Genomic DNA, 18,431 nt, shown 5'->3' with positions numbered 1-18,431 from the left:
CTTGGCGACTTCAATGCGCGAGTTGGTGCCGACAGAGAATCATGGCCAACCGTTTTGGGGCACCACGGTATAGGAAAGATGAATGAGAATGGTCAGAGGCTTCTTGAACTCTGCTGCTATCGCAAACTATGCGTGACGAACACCTACTTCCAGAACAAGGCATGTCACAAGGTGTCATGGAGACATCCAAGGTCAAAACACTGGCATCAGCTGGACATGATCATCACTAAGCGCGATTCTCTTAACAATGTTTACAACACCAGGTCCTATCAAAGCGCTGATTGCGACACAGATCACTCTTTGGTTGCCACAAGGGTGAAACTGACACCAAAGAAACTTCATCACTCAAAGAGAAAGGGCCAGCCCAGGATCAATATCAGCAAGACAGCTTACCGGGAAAAGAATATAGAGTTCAACGAGCAACTTGAGAAGAATCTCGACACAGCTCATAGAAAAGCAGAACAAAACGCACAGGACAGCTGGAACTCTCTTAGAAACGCCATCTACAGCACTGCAGTAATGACATACGGCAAAAAGGAGCACAGGAACAATGATTGGTTTGAAGCCAATATTACTGAGATGGAGCCAGTCATTGATGCCAAGCGCAGCGCACTTGTCAGCTATAAACAAAAACCAAGTCAGAGGAACCTGCAGGCGTTGCGAGCTGCACGCAGCAAAGCACAGCAAACAGCACGACGTTGCGCCAACAACTACTGGCTTCAGTTGTCGGACAACATCCAGCAAGCGTCTGACAGTGGCAACATAAGGGCCATGTATGAGGGCATCAAACAGGCGACAGGCAAATCTACAAAGAAAACTGCGCCTATTAAATCCAAGACAGGGGAAGCCATCACAGACAAGGACAAGCAGATGGGAAGATGGGTAGAGCACTACTTGGAACTCTACGCCAGAGAAAACTCTGTCACCCAAAAAGCGTTAGACGCAATTGAAGAACTGCCAGTACTGGAAGAACTAGACGCAGAACCAATTATGGAGGAGCTCAGCAAAGCAATCGATGCTTTGGCCTGTGGCAGAGCACCCGGTGACGACAGCATTCCACCCGAAATCATCAAATGTGGAAAGCCAGCCCTCTTGGAGCCACTACATAAACTCCTATGTCTTTGCTGGAGAGAAGGCAAAGTACCCCAGGATATGCGCGATGCCAAGATTATCACCCTCTACAAAAACAAGGGAGACCGTAGTGACTGTAATAACTATAGGGGAATCTCTCTACTGAGCATTGTGGGTAAAGTCTTCGCGCGCGTTGTCCTCGCTCGACTGCAAGTCCTCGCCGAACGTATCTACCCAGAGTCGCAGTGTGGCTTCAGAGCCAAGAGGTCGTCAGTTGACATGATCTTCTCAGTACGTCAACTTCAGGAGAAATGCAGAGAACAGCAGATGCCCCTCTACATTGCATTTATTGACCTGACAAAGGCATTTGACCTTGTAAGCAGGAAGGGCCTTTTCCAGCTGCTAAAGAAGATTGGCTGTCCTCCTCAGCAGCTTAGCATCATTGCCTCATTCCACGACGACATGAAGGGCACCATTAGCTACGACGGTGGAGCCTCTGAACCCTTCCCCATGCGCAGCGGCGTGAAACAAGGCTGTGTCCTCGCACCGACTTTGTTTGGTATATTTTTTTCCTTACTGCTGAAGTTTGCATTCAAAGAGTCCCCAGAAGGAGTCCACTTACACACCAGAAGTGATGGGAAGCTGTTCAATCTGGCACGGCTGAGAGCAAAGACCAAGGTTCGCACAGTCCTCATAAGGGAAATGCTATTTGCAGATGATGCAGCTCTATGCGCGCATACCGAGGAAGACCTCCAGCGGCTGATGGACAGGTTTTCCCACGCATGCAGGGAATTCGGGCTGACGATCAGCATCAAGAAAACAAATGTAATGTGTCAGGATGTCCCCTCTATACCAGCAATTTACATTGACAACGAGGAGCTAGAAGTCACTGATCACTTCACGTACCTGGGCACAACCATCACCAGCAACCTCTCACTTGATGCAAAATTAGACAAGCGCATCGCCAAAGCTGCCGTTGTCATGGCACAACTGAGCAAGAGAGTGTGGACCAACAACCAACTCACTTTGAATACCAAACTCAGAGTATACCAGGCATGTGTACTCAGTAGCCTACTGTATGGCAGTGAATCCTGGACAACATATGCCAGACAGGAGAACCGCCTGGAAAACTTCCACATTCGCTGTCTACGACGAATTCTTGGCATCAGGTGGCAGGACAGACTCACTAACAATGCAGTGCTAGAAAGAGCGAACTCCCTCAGTATGCATCTCATGCTCTGCCAGCGACGTTTGCGATGGCTTGGTCACGTACACAGGATGGACGATGGACGCATACCCAAAGACATCATGTACGGTGAACTAGCTTCTGGACGGCGACCAACTGGCCGTCCAGCTCTGCGCTTCTATGATGTCTGCAAACGAGACATGAAATTGACAGGCATCGACTCAAACACCTGGGAGTCGCTTGCTGACGACCGAAACGGCTGGAGATATGCGGTGATGGAGGGAGTGAAGAGAGGTGAGGAGAGGAGAAAGATGAAGTTTGAGGAGAGGAGAGCAAGGAGGAAAGAGAGGCAGCAGATCCAAATACCAAACACACAGTCAAACTATGTGTGCAACAACTGCGGTAGAGACTGCCATGCAAGGATTGGTCTGCTGAGTCACACCCGTCGTTGCTCTCAACAAGACTGATGAGACTAAAGCCATACAGGGCGCAAACCATCGTCTCTTGAGACGGAAGGATGCCTCCTACACTATGTATTCTTCTTAATCCATTTACATTAACCTTATGCTATAATTTAGTTGCTGAAAATTGAATATTTATAGTTTTGAATAAATTGAGACATAGGTTAAGCTTGAATGTTTTGTTGCAAATGATTATAGTTTCATTCAGGGCATACCTCCACATCACTCAAAATAATACCGATTTCAGGAGGTGAGACAGATATTATTAATATTATTGTAAAAATGTAATTATCAAAATTTCAAAATATATTGAATATCAAAATATACAACAGGAGTACAAAGATTATCAAATTCATATAATTCATTTAAGGGAAGATCGATAATCAAATAAAAAAGTGTAGGCCAGGGATAGTCTCTTATCCCAATAACACTGATTTCAGTTACACTATGAGTTTTCAGGAGTAGAATCCATTTTACTAAAAGATATAACAAAATATTAGCAAAATGGATTTGAAATAGTGCATACATGTCATTGGGGTTTCGATGTTGCTCAATTGACAATCTAAGCTTTCTTCTATGGATATGGTTAGACACACCCAGAGCAGCACTCAACTCAGAATCACTTAGACCTAGTAATACCTGTGGATGATAGATATGGATACAATATAAAAAATAAAGGGGGGGGGGGGAGTTGATCTATCTCAATAACAATCTGTAAGACAATTCCCGAAATATCTTCAAATATTCATTTCTGTCAAGCAAAAATAAGGTGAATGTAAACATGGATATATGTGAATTAAGTGTACCAAATTTATGAATGTGAAAAATTAGTATTTGATAAATCAAATCCTTTTACTTTTGTTAATTAATTTTCATGCTTATATAAATATTTCTTCTTCAAAATTAATTCCATTCTATTTATAAAAGACTATCTGATATAACTATAATCATATAAATTTATTTAGCATTTCTTGAGAGCACAGCAACACAACCTACTCGCATGCAAACAAAAAACATTTTAGTAGCCATTTTTTTTTTCAGAATCCTTGTTTACCAAGCAATGTGTAGCTGAATCAAATATAATTATTTATTCATATATGGTGACCAATTTTTATTGTCTGTTTCATACTTCTAAAGCCAGGATAAGGTGCAACCCTATTTTGTTTGATATTTCTAGAGAGCTACTCTTGTACTTGTATATTTCGGCAATGTACAAGATGCTCAATAAACGAATTTAACATTTGTCACCCCAAAGTGCCATATGGAAACAAATTTCTATTCTGCACAGCACAAGTAGCAGCTGAACACTACACTGAGCATGAGACCAGAATAACATACATTTTTGCTCATTGACATCAATCTATTTATTGACCATCCTCACTGTAGTTTGACTTTCTAACGGAAAACCTTGGTTAAAACTAATATTACTCCTAGCATTAAGATATAAACTAAGTATAACTTCCACTGACCCTTCCACTTTTAATGTTGTGTAGGCAAGCGATGGCATACATGGGCATAGCCAGGGTAATTTCTAGCCATGCCAACACCTGATGGGCTCTCCATTCCACCATGTTCAAGCCCACCATGTGCTCCACGATACTCAGCTTCTCCTGGTAATTGTCTTCATTCAGGACACTCAACTTGGCACATGAGGGTGCTAAACCAATCGATTCTGGAGGTGGGGAGAAAATGATGACTAAAATTTCATTTTTGGTTATTAAAATCCAATTGTCATTCAAAGCAATGACTTGTTTAAAGAAACTCATAACTTACAAAGTAAGGCATGAGGTTCTTTTCAGGTTCAAGCATTCAAAATTAAAGTTGATAATTATGATAATGCATTTTATCTTTATTTTATTTTTATTGTTTATTAAACATTAAATCTGTGTGTGCGCGTATGTATCATCTACAGAGAAAACCAATCTACTTTCTGGTAAATACATTAGCCAGTTCGATAACACTTTTATCTTTATATCAATTTCACGATGGCCAAATACAATTTTTAAATCGATTTTCTTTGATTCCTAAAATTTACAATGCCATTTTAAACCGGAAACTGAGAAGTCAGACACGCAGATTTTTCACTCATCAAATTTTAGTGTGCATGTCAAATGTCACGAAAAAATATAGACCAGGCCTACACAACACTTATCAGGCCAATATTAGAATGTGAAAGTGCCGTGTGGGACCCCTACACAAAACAGGACATAGACAAGATTGAAAAGTACAAAGAGCAGTTGTAAGATTTGCAACTGGATGCAAATCCAGAGACCCGGTTGTGTCATGTCCTCCCTCCAGTCACTGACGCAAGGTATCCCGTATTGTTACCCTACACAAAGCCATCAACGACCCAAAACCACCCATCATCATCTCAAACTACATAAAAAGCAAATCAGAAAGATACGCTAATGATTGCTGCTTAAACAACGGGTAAAAAGAAGTTAGGAATTGTAAATATAAAAAGAAGAAAAATCAGACACACACCAACACATTCACACACACTAGCTCCATCCCCTTGCCCTACCATATCATCCAAGATCATCACTGGTCTTGTGTCATTTTGACACTTGGTGTCAGACTGACTAACCTGATGTCATAAAATGGGAGTGTCCCCAAAATTCAAGCAATCAACCATAAGAGTCCAATTACAACACACAATGTGTCATTTTGACACAGTAAATGATGCCATTGATTTCTGAATGTATTTATGCTTTGCGTTTAGCTAAAATACTCATGACATACACGACACACCAAACTATGGGTAACCTTAAACGATTATAGACTGAGAGAATTTATTGAGAACTACATTATCAAAATGGTTATCTGAAAACAACAACAAGGAGCTGAGTGATGTCAATTTTGTTCTACCTATTAACAGACTGGCTTATGCTGTATCAGAGGAATATTGTATGAGACAGCCAAATCAGAGGAAACTAATGAGAAATTCCAAAAACCGCAGAAGTTTTTGATTCCACAGAAGATAAAAAATCACTGATTTAATTTGTCATATTAAAATAAAATCAAATCATTTTATTCTTTAAATGAAAAAAAATCTAATATACCCTTTATCTTTATAGATGCCACTAATTTGCCATAAACCGATACCTGTTTCATCCTTGGTCAGTGCAACAGATCTTCGCAGTCGATTTCGACTGAACACCCGAGTAAGACCAGTAAAACCCTTCTTTTTCTTTTTGCCCTCCTCGTTCTTGCCTCCGCTACTCCTGCTTGCACTGCCTCGGCTGATACCATCAGACTCAATCTCAGAAATAGTCGAAGACTCTGAACACATCCTTTGAAGTGTTGGGGGCTGAGCCCCTTCTGCATTGCCTGTCATCACTGGAGTGCTAGCTGTCAGACCTGATAAATGAAAAATGCATGATGCATTGTTATGCACTTTGCGTATGTGTGCAATTGTGTGTGTCTAAGAGTTTTTATTATAAGAGTGTTGAGTGTGTGAGAGAATAGGAGACTGAGATGAGGGGAGAGAGAGAGAGAGAGAGAGAGAGAGAGAGAGAGAGAGAGAGAGAGAGAGAGAGAGAGAGGAAGAGAGAGAGAGAGAGAAAGAGAGAAAGAGAGAGAGAGAGAGAGAGAGAGAGAGAGAGAGAGAGAGAGAGAGAGAGAGAGAGGAGGTAACCATATCAATTAGGAGTCTTTACGCTATAAGGGGGAGGGAAGGTCTATATGATTGACATGTAATCTAAGGGTGAACACATTGACCTTTCCTGAGAATCTTTGCTCGTGACGTCAACACCAGTGATCACTTTGTGATTCTGACCCAGTTGGTGGTTTGCTTTGATTTAACTAGCTCAGTCAGAGCCAGGTCCTCTTCATATGCACCCATCCCTGTTCAAATTGAAGCACACAGGACAGACAGGGATAAGAAATGTTGAAATAGCAAAAAATGCTGCTTGTGGTGGTCTCTCCATTTATTTTCTGTCTCTTAGGTGATAAAATCTGATAGTTGAAAGGGATTCAATGATGATTGGCTGACCATCTGTGTGTTGGGGGAATGTTTGGTAGAAAGGTAAGCTCATATCATTCTTTAAAAAAAAAAAAATTCAATGTATTGAGATATCGTCATCCTTAATACTTTTGAAAGTTATTAGCGACCTTTATTTTCATATTATCACTTCTTATATTTTTGCGAGAGTATCAAAGATGCGTACACTCATCCTCCCCCTGCACCTACCTCCATTACTCTTCTTCTCTCTAACTTTGTTCTTGTCTCATTAACAGGCTGTGGTAATCACTAAGAATTCATCCTAGAAGATTGAGAATACTATATTACATGAACCAAAAATCAATTTGAAAAAAATACTCTCACCCTTCATTCCAAGCATCCCAGGGGTCGATGTGACAGGTATTTCAAAGTTAAGTAGACAGCTGTCTTCCCCTGTGCTGCTGATACTGTAGGAATCTGAGTTACTCAACAAGAAGTTGTTGTCATTGCTGTTGCTGGATGAACCCATACTGGTAGATAGGGCAAGAGTCGGTGATGGAAATGTGTGGCCTAGATTTGCTAACACCCGTTTGGCCTGTAAAAATAATGAACAAAGATAGACATTGAATTGCAGTTGTTGTAAGCTGAGCGAGAGTATATGTTTGAGTAGTCTCATAAAAAATTTAAAATGAAAAAAAAAAAATTGAGGGTGTTGCCACTGTTTTACTTGAAAATACGTGATATTTTAATATCAATCTATGTCTAAGTCATAAATAAGAGCTGAAAAAGATAATGATTTTTATTTATAGAAGGCATTTTTTGTAAGTAAATATAAATTTCTTACCTCGGCAAGTTCTGCTTCCAAAGCTTTTAATTGTTGCTCTTTGTTGTCTAGCTGCCCTCGAAAAAACATGGCCTTCTCAGCAGCATCCCTGGCCTTGGTAATGATGTCCCATTTTTCATGGTCTGTCTCTTCTTTCTCCCTCGCCAGCTGAAAGTGAAATGATAAGCAGCTGATGACGACGACATACAAATAAGGGCCAGACAGATAGACGGACACACAGAGAGAGAGAGAGAGAGAGAGAGAGAGAGAGAGAGAAGAGAGAGAGAGAGAGAGAGAGAGAGAGATAGAGAGAGAGAGAGAGAAGGGGGAGGGGGAGAAGTTTCAGAATGAGATTTTAAATAGAAACTACAATAGAGATGCAGAGTTAAGAGGAGGAATGCTAATGTAAAGCGAATTTATCAATCAGAAAATTAATAATGCATGTGTCAGGAATTATCTTACCAAAAAAGACACCTGCAAAGTTTATAAATTTTCCTCAAACCAGCAAAATAATTAAAATTATTCAATCATTATTTCATAGTATCATGTTTAAATGAATTCTAAATTTAATTATGAACATGTAAAATAAGTATACATATAAGTAAACAAATAGTGTGTTATTTACAAGTCAAACATGCAACATCTTAAAATGGGATCATGTGAATGTTCCATTTGAGAGCACTGCCTTAACCAGTTAACTGCCTTACTCCGGAAAGACACAAATGCACCAAAAATTTTGGCCAGAAAACTCCTTCAAATATTGATCAATGTAACCCTCTAGAGTTCAGATTATTTTTGGTGGAGTCGATAATAGATTCCCTATATGGTCATGTCAATCATGTAGACATCCTTTGATGATATAAGGCTACCCTTTGATGTCAGCAGTCGCAATTTCGTTTTCTACAAAAAAAGGTCAATCATTACTAAACTCCGTCCAAAAAGGATTTCATAGGTCTGTCCATCACCATATTTCAAACTTTTGTTCTCATGAGTTCTTGAGATTTTTTACCAAAGATTGATTGATCCTTAGAACCTTGACCCTTCAACGATTGGTTGACTTGACAGCTCACATGTCAACAGCTGTCCACTCAAGCCTTGATTCACCGTGAATCTTAGGACGATTGTCTCTCATGGTTGCGTCACAATATGAATTCATTAGCAATGCGTGGCTGTTAGGGACACGAGCTAATTTATATATTTAAAACAAACTATATTACCGATCTTGTCTCATCAAGATATAAATGATGATATAAATATCAAAGAAAATAGGCCAATAAATAAAAAAGTTGATATTTCTAAAAAAAAAAAGGTAAAATAAACAAAAGCAAATTTAAAAATCAAATTTACTCATAAAACATTCGATTTTCAACCGCATTTTTCTGAAATAAAGACCAGTGTTCCTTTTTCAAGCTGATTTCAACAATATGACTTTCAAATCTCTCACAATTATATTTTTAACTTTAATTTGACTCAGTAAGGTGTAAATTTTTTTTTTCATTATTGTAACGTAATGCCTTGATGGCTGGTCACATCTTTGTTTTGAACAACCGACTAGAGAGCTTGTGATTGGTTGAAGAATTTGGGACATTTGACTCACTAGTCTACAAGAATAGATGGTAGAGGCGGAAAAAGGGGGTTATTTTTTTTTTTTTACCAAACATTTTTCTCGGTGCTGAATAATACAAAGTAATAATTTTGCATCAGAGTTTCTATCCCTTCAATACAATAAAATTGATGCCAAGAATGACAAAATTGGCCCACAAATAACAGAGATATAAATTATTCATAATATTTTTTTTTTTATGTTTACAATAATTGTCATCAAAGTCATTTTTCATCAGTCATAATTCTTGTCCAATTTTTACCAAAGTGCAATATTGATGAATTCCACCCGCACATAAAATAGCATCCAAATCACAACTTCTACATTTTAAAATTTTTTCTTGGCAATATGATCAAAATCAAAGCCAAAAACAACCAACTTGCCTACCCCGCCTATGAATATCTCCCCATTGTCGGTTTTTGTCAGTTGAATCTTAAGAGTAAAATGACCCTCATCTTGGCAGAATCTCTCAAGCCTGAGACTTGAAGTCTTTCCAGATTATGGCAGTTAACTGATTTAATACTTATGAGATGATAGAACTCAAGTAAATTTTAAGTAAAGGTCAATGTGCATCATGGAATTATTAATACAGTCACTTCTGTATAATCGGGAAACTTCTGTTCCCAGCCAAATGTCATGACTTTATTGTATACTTGAACAGCAAACTGAAGTGAACATTTAGAGAAAGTAAACAGTTACAATTACAAATATGTACACCTACTGCATTGTGAGTGGAAAATGTCACAACAAAATTATCAACCAATCGCAACAGACTGCAGAAAAAATCAATAAGTGTATTTGTCTTTTTTTTTTCTCATTTACCTCTCTATTTCTTTACCTTTTTCAAAAGAATTTTATAATTATTTTACTAATTCATTAGGTAATCCTTTCTCTTGCTTTAAAAGTGATATTTTGAATCAATCCTCCCGAGAAGGATAAGCTAAAGAGGATGGTTTTACAATTTAGCTGTAGATAATGTTGTTGTCTGCCTGTTACACAGACACAACATAACCACTGGGCAGTGAGTGCATGTATTGACTGTGGACATCTGACGACTCTGCTCATACTTATCAAAATGTATCTTTAGGTGCTAAGTTGGACGATCAGTTTCAGAAATGGGAGTTTTCAAGATTAAAATATTGGATCATGGAAACATAAACTTCATATTTTGTACTGACAAAATTATTCCAGATTATGGAGACCCGATTGTACCATTCTCCACGCCAATTTTTTTTTCTTTTCTTTTCTTTTTATTTTAAAAATTTGAAAACAAAATCAAACAAGTATTTGAATAAAAATTGAATTCAACAACGGCTAAATGCAGGCAAACAATTTCATTAACCATTGTTGTCTGGCTACAAACAGGTATTTTCTAGAAATTCAGAAATACTTTTGTTATATGTATTAGTTGTGTGCTAGGATTTGGAAAAAAAAAAAAAGAATTAAAATAGACAAAAAACAAAACAAAAACAAAAAACAAGCAAAAAGCAATGATTGATTAAATATCACGTAATCAGATGTATTGTAAGTATTTGGACTGGCACTCAAAATGAATATTTTGAAGTGAATTTAGTTGTTGTCAGTAAAACATCATGGGATTGATCAGGCACTCCAACCAAGATGCTTAGGTAGAAAATTTTTTTATCACCGACCATGTCTACCTGCTTTATCATGTCATCACTCTCTTTGACTCGTTGCTCATAGTTTCGAATGAAATCCCTCAGCTCAGTCTCCTTATCTTCCAATGTGGTATACAACTGTTTCATCTGAGACAACAAATCAAGTTTCTCTCCTTTCAATCTCTTTCTGTCACTTTTCAAGTCTGGAATCATAGAAATAAACTGATTTAATTTGATTTATAAATGATAACTACAGGGGAAAATGGTAATTATGATAAGCAATTAAAATAGAACTCGGCCTATGAAATATGAAATATTTTAAATTATAAAATGCATTATTATAATGTTTACTTCCGTCATCAAGGCATGAAAAAAGTGTAATGGTTATTGTTATATTAGCAGCTATGAAAAAATGAACTTTTTGTCATCACCATACAAAAAAATGTGATAGTTTTTTGAATTCATTCATAATCTTATTGTAACAGATCATAATTTTTAGTATATTCCATAATGTTTCACTGAAAGTGTAACACTCAAGCCAAAAAGGCTATCAGGGATGGGCATTTAGATGATAACAACTGTATCTATAGTATATAACAATGTTTTGGTATAAAAAGTTGAAGCTTGTTTTAAAGTAGTCCTTCATTCAGAGCCATTGGGCTCATGGAGCCGTTGCTTATCCCGCTTTCTGAAATAGACAATGGCAATTGCTTGCCATCCTTTGGACAGAACGCTAGTCTATTGCAAATTACTTTACTCCAAATCTAACAGACTCAGCTACTAATTACTGCTGGGTGGACAGGAGGGGTCAGAAAAAAATTTCAACTGCAACCGGGATCGATCTTGGTCCCTTTGCGTATGAAGCAAATGCTCTACTAACTGAGCTATCGGGACCTTTGTTTAACTTTTGTCAAATCGAATTATGAGAAAAGAAGATGGTACAAAACACAAGAACAGCGTAAAAGTTTGAGTTCATCCGTGTCTACAGCCCTCTTACAAGATCCTGATGAAACTTAACAAAGGGAAGTTGGTTGATGAGAAAACAGGAATAATTTATGTACCCAGCTTCAGATCACCAAAAGCCTCATGGGGAAAAAAATGTTATAGGACCCCAAATAAAATGAAACGTTCAAGTGGTTTCTAATTTAGTATGATTTACAAAAAAAAAAAAAATTGTCTACCTGTAGCCCTATCATACTTAAACTTGTGACGTTTGATTATAATTATATAAAATATGCATTTGTTTAAAGTGGCAAGGATACGATTTTAAAAATCTGTGTTACAATTTACAGTAATGTTTCACACAAACAACAGTTCTTCAACATACCCTGGAGAACTTCTTTAGCACGATTCAGCTCCTGGCGAGTTTGAATGAGTTCTAGCTTGAGTTCCCCATAGCTGGGCTTTCTCTTCCCCCCTTCGCCATTGTCTGATTTGATCTGACGGATTTCTTCATTTTCTTTAACAATGTTAGCATATTCTGCTTCCAACCTTGAGTTCTCCGATTTCAATTTTTCATTTTCACCCTTGAAAAGATATGATGAAAGAAAAAAAAATACCACATCAATGTCATCTGATTCACAAACATACACTGAGCAATCAAATACAACAGTTAGACAAATGAGGTTTTTTTTAACCAAGACCAAAGGAGATTGAAACACTTTGCCAAATAATAATCCATTAAAAATATATCATAAATCAATTATAACACCATTACTAAGCATATGTACATAGTAGAGAGGTATTTGTGGTCAGCAAACTAAAAGTAGAAGAAGAAGATTATCATCATCAATGTTGCAATCTTAACAAATTGACATGAAAAGTGTATAATAATAATTAGTGATCAAGATTACTTTTGTATCCATAATAGTAACTTTGACAACATCATGGTCTTCCAACAGTGTCTTGTAATCTTCCAAAAGTTGTTGGTTAGCGTTCCTCAGGGTTTGAATTGTTGTCTCTGCACTTTCCTTGTCTGAATCTGTTGGAAGATTTAAGTACAAAACAAACAAACAAAAACAACACATTATTACTCTATCACAATTCTTTTTTTAAAATGTCCAGAAAAAATTCTGTCATAAGACTATTGATCGCTTCTGTTGGCAAAACAAAAATACAGCCATTATGGTTTTGGAGCTGCTTGAAGTCCACAAATATTTATCTAAAAATAAACAATCATAAATTTGTTATGCATAATATCCTTCTTTCAATTCTTCAGCAGAGAACCAATTTTCTAATTTATTTTTATTCACTGGACATGTTGCCTGTTAAGAAAACATTTTGTACTTTCACTCATAAACTATGTCACTGCCTATAGCCACAATCTAACTTAAACCAAGTCATTTGCATTGGGGTCATCAATAATGTGCAGAAAATGTCTTACTAAAGGAGACAACTACAAGGACAGGGCTCTGAAATCATTGTCCAAGAAATATCTTTAAAATCATTTTGCACAGAATTTTAAGATGCCATTGCATTTGTTTTCCATAAAGTGTGATATAGATAATCTATTAAACATCTTTACAAATTAAATCTTACACATCAAATAGAATTACCCGTTTTAAAAAGTGAGCAAGTTGGGTGATAATGATCTTTCCCATGAAATTAAAAAAAAAAAAAAAATGGGCCTGAGGCTACAGTGAATCACTGGTTCACTCCCCCCCCCCCCCCCCCCTTTTTCTTTTCACCCTCAGTAATTGTAAACCGTACAGTTATTGACCATTGTTTGAAAATTGAATGACTTTGTTTCACAACAACATGCGGTTGGACCATATCGTCACCAGAATGTCAAACATGCAAAATTCAATAATGCTGCATGAACATACCTAACAAGAGTCCCATATCGACTTGAACTCCAGTATCACTTTTTCCCATGCTGTCTTTGAAGCTAATTTGACTCAGTCTCTTGTTTGTGGAAGCCAGCTCAGCTCGGAGCATCCCAACTTCTTGATTAGCTGCCTACAAAGAATGAATATTAAGAATGTAATAAAAATATCAAAATATAAACTTAAAATAATCAAAATATAAACTTAAAATAGACTACAAATAAAATTTCACAGGAAAAAGTAGTCTGTAAATTTGACAAAAATGAAATAATAAGGGTATGAACAATATATCATGCCTCTAGCTCTAAGACTTAGAGCCTCACAATTTTTATCTCCTGATTATGGTTCGGCGTACAATTAACACATAGGATGAGACAAATGTTAGACACTTTCACAACTTTATACTTTATGGGAACAGCTTCTAATGGTGCTACACTTCTATGTTATGATCTATCCAGGCCGAAAATTCCTTGCGCATTTGTATACACTAGCAAACCCGCTGGGAAGCTTCGCCACAACACAATGCCTGACTAGATGCTCTGCTGTTTTAGACTCTTGTCCACAACGCGTACAAGTGGGACAGATGGAGAGTCCCACGTATGAAGCGTCGCTGCCATAAGGCAGGTTCTCAACCGAAGTCGATATGCCACCACCTTGTGCCTCCACTTGCTGGTACAGAAGCCTGGCAACTTCTCTCGCAGTTTCAAGGAGTCTACACCCCCACCCCCTTGAGGGATTGAATTCGTCCAAACCGACTTCCATCTCGATAGCACAACCCTGTCCAAAGTCAGGGAAGCCAAGTACAAGTGTTGCCAGGACTTATTTCTGCTCAAAACGGGAGCACCATCCATTATTCGCTTGATTGGGGTTTCCCCATTTTCCCTCACGATTATTGTTAAGCCAGCCAGTTGTAATAGTCTCCAACCAGACATCGGGAGGCTGGATTGCTGCCAATATCAGGCCCCATTCTCTAAGCGTTGTTGCCAGTGTTCCCGACACCATGTGCATGGACTTGTGAAGTTTAACATCAACCTTCTCAACATTCTTGCACCTACCCACCCCGGAGCACAATATGCCGTGGCGGAATAGCATAGAGCCAGGGTGAAATTCCTCAGAAGTGCTTGATCAGCACCCCAAGTTGTTGCTGTCAGCTTCCTCAGAAGACTGTTGAGTTTCTCTTATTTCTGGGAAACACCTTAGAGATGGACCGAATGGGTAAGGCTGCGGTCCAGCATAACCCCTAGGTACTTCGGATTTGGTTGATATGGGAGAAGCTGGTCCCCAACGAGGACATTCAGTTTTAAGGGTGAGCCAGCCACTACAGATGAAATGCTGTAGCCACGGTTTAAGTCAACCCTCCATTACACAAAGAACACCTCCAAATTTGACATCCATCTCCAACAGGACAAGAAGAGAACTGGTGTGAAATTACTTTCCAGACACTGTCTATAGCCAACTAGAACCGTTAGGCCTAATTTGTTATTGTGAGTAAAAATAAAAGACCATAATGACCAGCGGCGTAGGGCCTTAAAGGCTATTAAGGCTAAGCCACAGGTCGTCATTGTCTTGATAATGTGTAAGAACTTAACAATAAAAAGTCTAATTTTTCATTTTCTGTTTCACAAACAATGAAATTCATTGTTGGCCTGGTGTTAAAAACCCCTAACAGAGCCTCAAAACTTGAACCAATCACACCGCTTTGAATTTACTACAGCTCGAGTCGTACTCGTGCCACTGACCAATCAGTACAGCGTGTGGCTTTCAAGGCTGAGAAGGCTTCCAGCCATATTCCCACGGTACAACTAAGCGATACATTTCACGCTTGTCGTGTGCTATGACTTAGGGCATGAGGAGGCATCTTGACTTTGAACTGAGTCATTGTGGCTTTCTTACTCGCAGCCACATACAACGACCTAATTAATGGCAATCGTGTTGTACCTGTTACCCATCCCTCTTCAAGGCCGTGTCAGGCATGTGATATTGAATTCCCCTTGTCCTTTTATAACTTGAGTGTGAGACTGTATGTGTGTTTATTGATACTCCGAGTGTTTATCTGATGTGTGCAGTGTCTGTTTATTTTTTTTAAAATGTAATTAATTGCTATTAAGTGTGATGAATCACGTTGATTATTTGTTAACCATCAGTACCAGTTCTTTGAATAGGGAAAATAAACTTTTGATTAAAAGTCTCGGTCCCCATCAGCCAGAAGATTTTGTGCTCACTATTAAAGACGGGAAGCAGAATCGGTCATTTAATAAAGATTGGTATAGTCGTTTTCCTTGGCTTACGGTGAGCGTAGAAAAGAAGAGTTTGTTTTGTTTTAATTGTATTTTGTTTGGCGATAACAGCAATGCAGAATTGTCTTGGACAAGAAGTGGATTTACCTGTTTGAAAAATGTAACACAGAGAGCATTGAACCATCAGAAGTCTAACTTACATTTAAATAGCACCACTAGATTGAAAACCTTTGGTACTGTTCACATAGGTGCACAGATTGACAGTGGCTATCGCTTATCCTTAGCCAGGCATAATGAACAAGTTACAAAGAACAGACAAATTTTAGGTAAAATAATTGAGTGCATCAAATTTTGTGGAATTCATGAGCTACCGTTAAGAGGCCATGATGAAAGACAATCTTCGTCAAATAGAGGTGTGTTTCTAGACCTTGTTGACTTATTAGCGACTTTAGATGAACAATTATCAAGTCATTTGCAGACAACAACCGTCTGTAGATACACATCAGTGCAAATACAGAATGAAATTTTAGATTGTATTTATGAGGTGTATATTGACGATATTAAGAAAATTATTGGAAATACTAATTTTGTTTCTGTTGAAGCTGATGAGACGACTGATGTCTCATGCCGCTCACAGTTTGTTATCATCCTTCGTTTTATTCAAGATGGAGACCCTGTTGAACGGTTTTTAAAATTTGTTGACGTCCAGGACAGGACGGCAATCGGTTTGTCAACTACTCTAAAAGAGGAGCTTCTGCCATTTGACATTAAAAACAAGCTGGTTGCACAAACCTATGATGGGGCCTCTGTCATGAGCGGTGCTTCAGGCGGTGTGCAGACATTGATGAGAATTGACTACCCACGGGCCCATTTTGTGCATTGTTATGCGCATCAGACTAATCTTATTCTAAAGAAAGTGAGTAGTGTAGTATCAGAAGCGAGAGTGTTCTTTTCCAATCTCTCTGGATTTTCTACTTTCTTTAACTCATCGCCAAAGCGAGTCGATGAACTTAGAAATGTCACAGACCGTTCGCTTCCTCGCACCTGTGAAACAAGGTGGAATTTTCAGTCCCGGGTGCTGAAATCTGTTTCTGACAATAGAAGTGCAATTCTAGAATGTTTGCAGACAATCATTAACTCTGACATTTGGGATGATACCACAGTTCGTGAAGCAGTCGGCCTCTCATCTCTGCTTCAAGATGATTTTTTCTTATACTTTTTAGGGTTTTTCAATAAGGTGTTTTATCACACCGATATTTTGTTTAAGCAATTCCAGTCAAGAATTACTACTGGAATCGAAGTGAACGACACGCTATCTGCTTTCTGTAATTCAATAAAACGCATTAGAAGCGAGCTTGTAGAAGAATGTTTGTGCTCTGGAAGAAAGCGACGAATAGTTGACGTGAGTATTCCAGCAAAAGAAGTTTGCGATGTACTCCTTGGCCAAATTGAAGATCGTTTTAGTCAGTCAAACTTTTTTGCTTCATTTGCTGTATTAAACCCTGCTTCTTTTGAAACTCATAAAGAACAGTTTCCAACACAACATATTGATAATTTGGTAGAGAACTATCTCTTTTTGGCCAAGGATGCTCTCACAAATGAGCTCAGTGTCATTTATTCAAATGAAACATTTAGTCCAGAAAGAGTTTCAAGTATAACACAGTTGTACAAAACACTTAGGGAGGCAGATCTCGCCAGCACATTCGAGCAAGTTCACACATTAGCCCAAATCATCCTAACCACACCAATTTCGTCATCGGAACCCGAGCGCTGTTTCAGTACATTGAAAAGAATAAAAACATTTATTCGAAACTCAATGGGACAAGAGCGACTAAATGCCTTAGCTGTGCTTTCGATTCATAGCGACATTGTCAGCAAGGATAGAGACTTCAACGACAAAGTTCTTGAAAAGTTTGCTACCTCCAAAGACAGGCGAAACAATTTCATATACAAAGTGTAAATGCCCCGTTTGCTTGGTGAGTGCTTTTCAAATTGCATTATTATTAATATCTAGTTACAAAGTCTGAACTGAATGAGTGTATGAATCGTACGAACAGGAGGTATAAATTGCTTCAGTTCCTCTCTCTCTCTCTCTCTCTTTCTTTCTCTCTCATCCATCACTAAAAGATCCTATGCTACAACCCATCTCAAATCCAGCCCCATGCTCCTAAATGACCAGGCTAGGCCGCTGATAATGGCCATAGATACCACTTTATAAATTTATATGACATTCTTTTTTTTTTTAATTCTATTTTAAAGGGCCATTTTTAGGCTTGAGAATTGTGAATCATATTATTCTGAATTTTTTGGACCACGTCTGGCATATGTCTGTATTTATCATGTGTGTGTGTGGGGGGGGGGGGGGGGGAATAGCTAGCGAGAGATAAGGAAAGAGAGAGACAGGGAGAGAGAGAGAGAGAGAGAGAGAGAGAGAGAGAGAGAGAGAGAGAGAGAGAGAGAGCCAAGCTGTGACTGTGATCATTTTTTTCTCAGATTTTTGCTTAACTTTCTTTCAGTCTGTCATCAATTTATCATCAATCAACAAAGATGACAAAATCAATCATCGTTCTTAGCATGAATCATTCTAGAGTACTTGTCTATGTTGACTTACATAGTATTGCAAGCGTAGTTTGAATAAATTGATGTCTTCCATATCTCTTGAT

At 38.2% G+C, this 18,431-nt stretch overlaps 1 protein-coding gene across 41 annotated transcripts in view; it reads right to left on the bottom strand.

Moving 5' to 3' along the window:
* Positions 1-18,431, bottom strand: part of LOC144971240 (kazrin-like) — a 149,511-nt gene that overhangs the window by 16,261 nt on the left and 114,819 nt on the right. For 24 of the 41 annotated variants that reach the window (XR_013645094.1, XR_013645095.1, XR_013645097.1 and 21 more), the window contains 9 exons: positions 13,532-13,664; positions 12,560-12,687; positions 12,034-12,232; positions 10,749-10,909; positions 7,506-7,652; positions 7,046-7,256; positions 5,824-6,078; positions 4,188-4,390; positions 3,245-3,357 (listed from right to left, as the gene is read on the bottom strand). Coding sequence is in view for 33 of the 41 variants with exons in the window: in XM_078911781.1 (XP_078767907.1) it covers positions 3,245-3,357; positions 4,188-4,390; positions 5,824-6,078; positions 7,046-7,256; positions 7,506-7,652; positions 10,749-10,909; positions 12,034-12,232; positions 12,560-12,687; positions 13,532-13,664 (1,550 nt within the window). In the remaining 8 variants the exon portion in view is untranslated. Of the gene's footprint in view, positions 1-3,244; positions 3,358-4,187; positions 4,415-5,823; positions 6,079-7,045; positions 7,257-7,505; positions 7,653-10,739; positions 10,910-12,033; positions 12,233-12,559; positions 12,688-13,531; positions 13,665-18,379 lie in introns of all 41 variants that reach the window. The other 17 variants (XR_013645096.1, XM_078911789.1, XM_078911786.1 and 14 more) reach the window with 6 other exon arrangements.

This window comes from Berghia stephanieae, chromosome 4, assembly GCF_034508935.2.
Source record: "Berghia stephanieae isolate SIO BIC M18660-M18661 chromosome 4, UCSD_Bste_1.3, whole genome shotgun sequence".
Lineage (NCBI taxonomy): Eukaryota > Metazoa > Mollusca > Gastropoda > Nudibranchia > Aeolidiidae > Berghia > Berghia stephanieae.
This window is presented reverse-complemented; position numbering and strand designations above follow the sequence as displayed.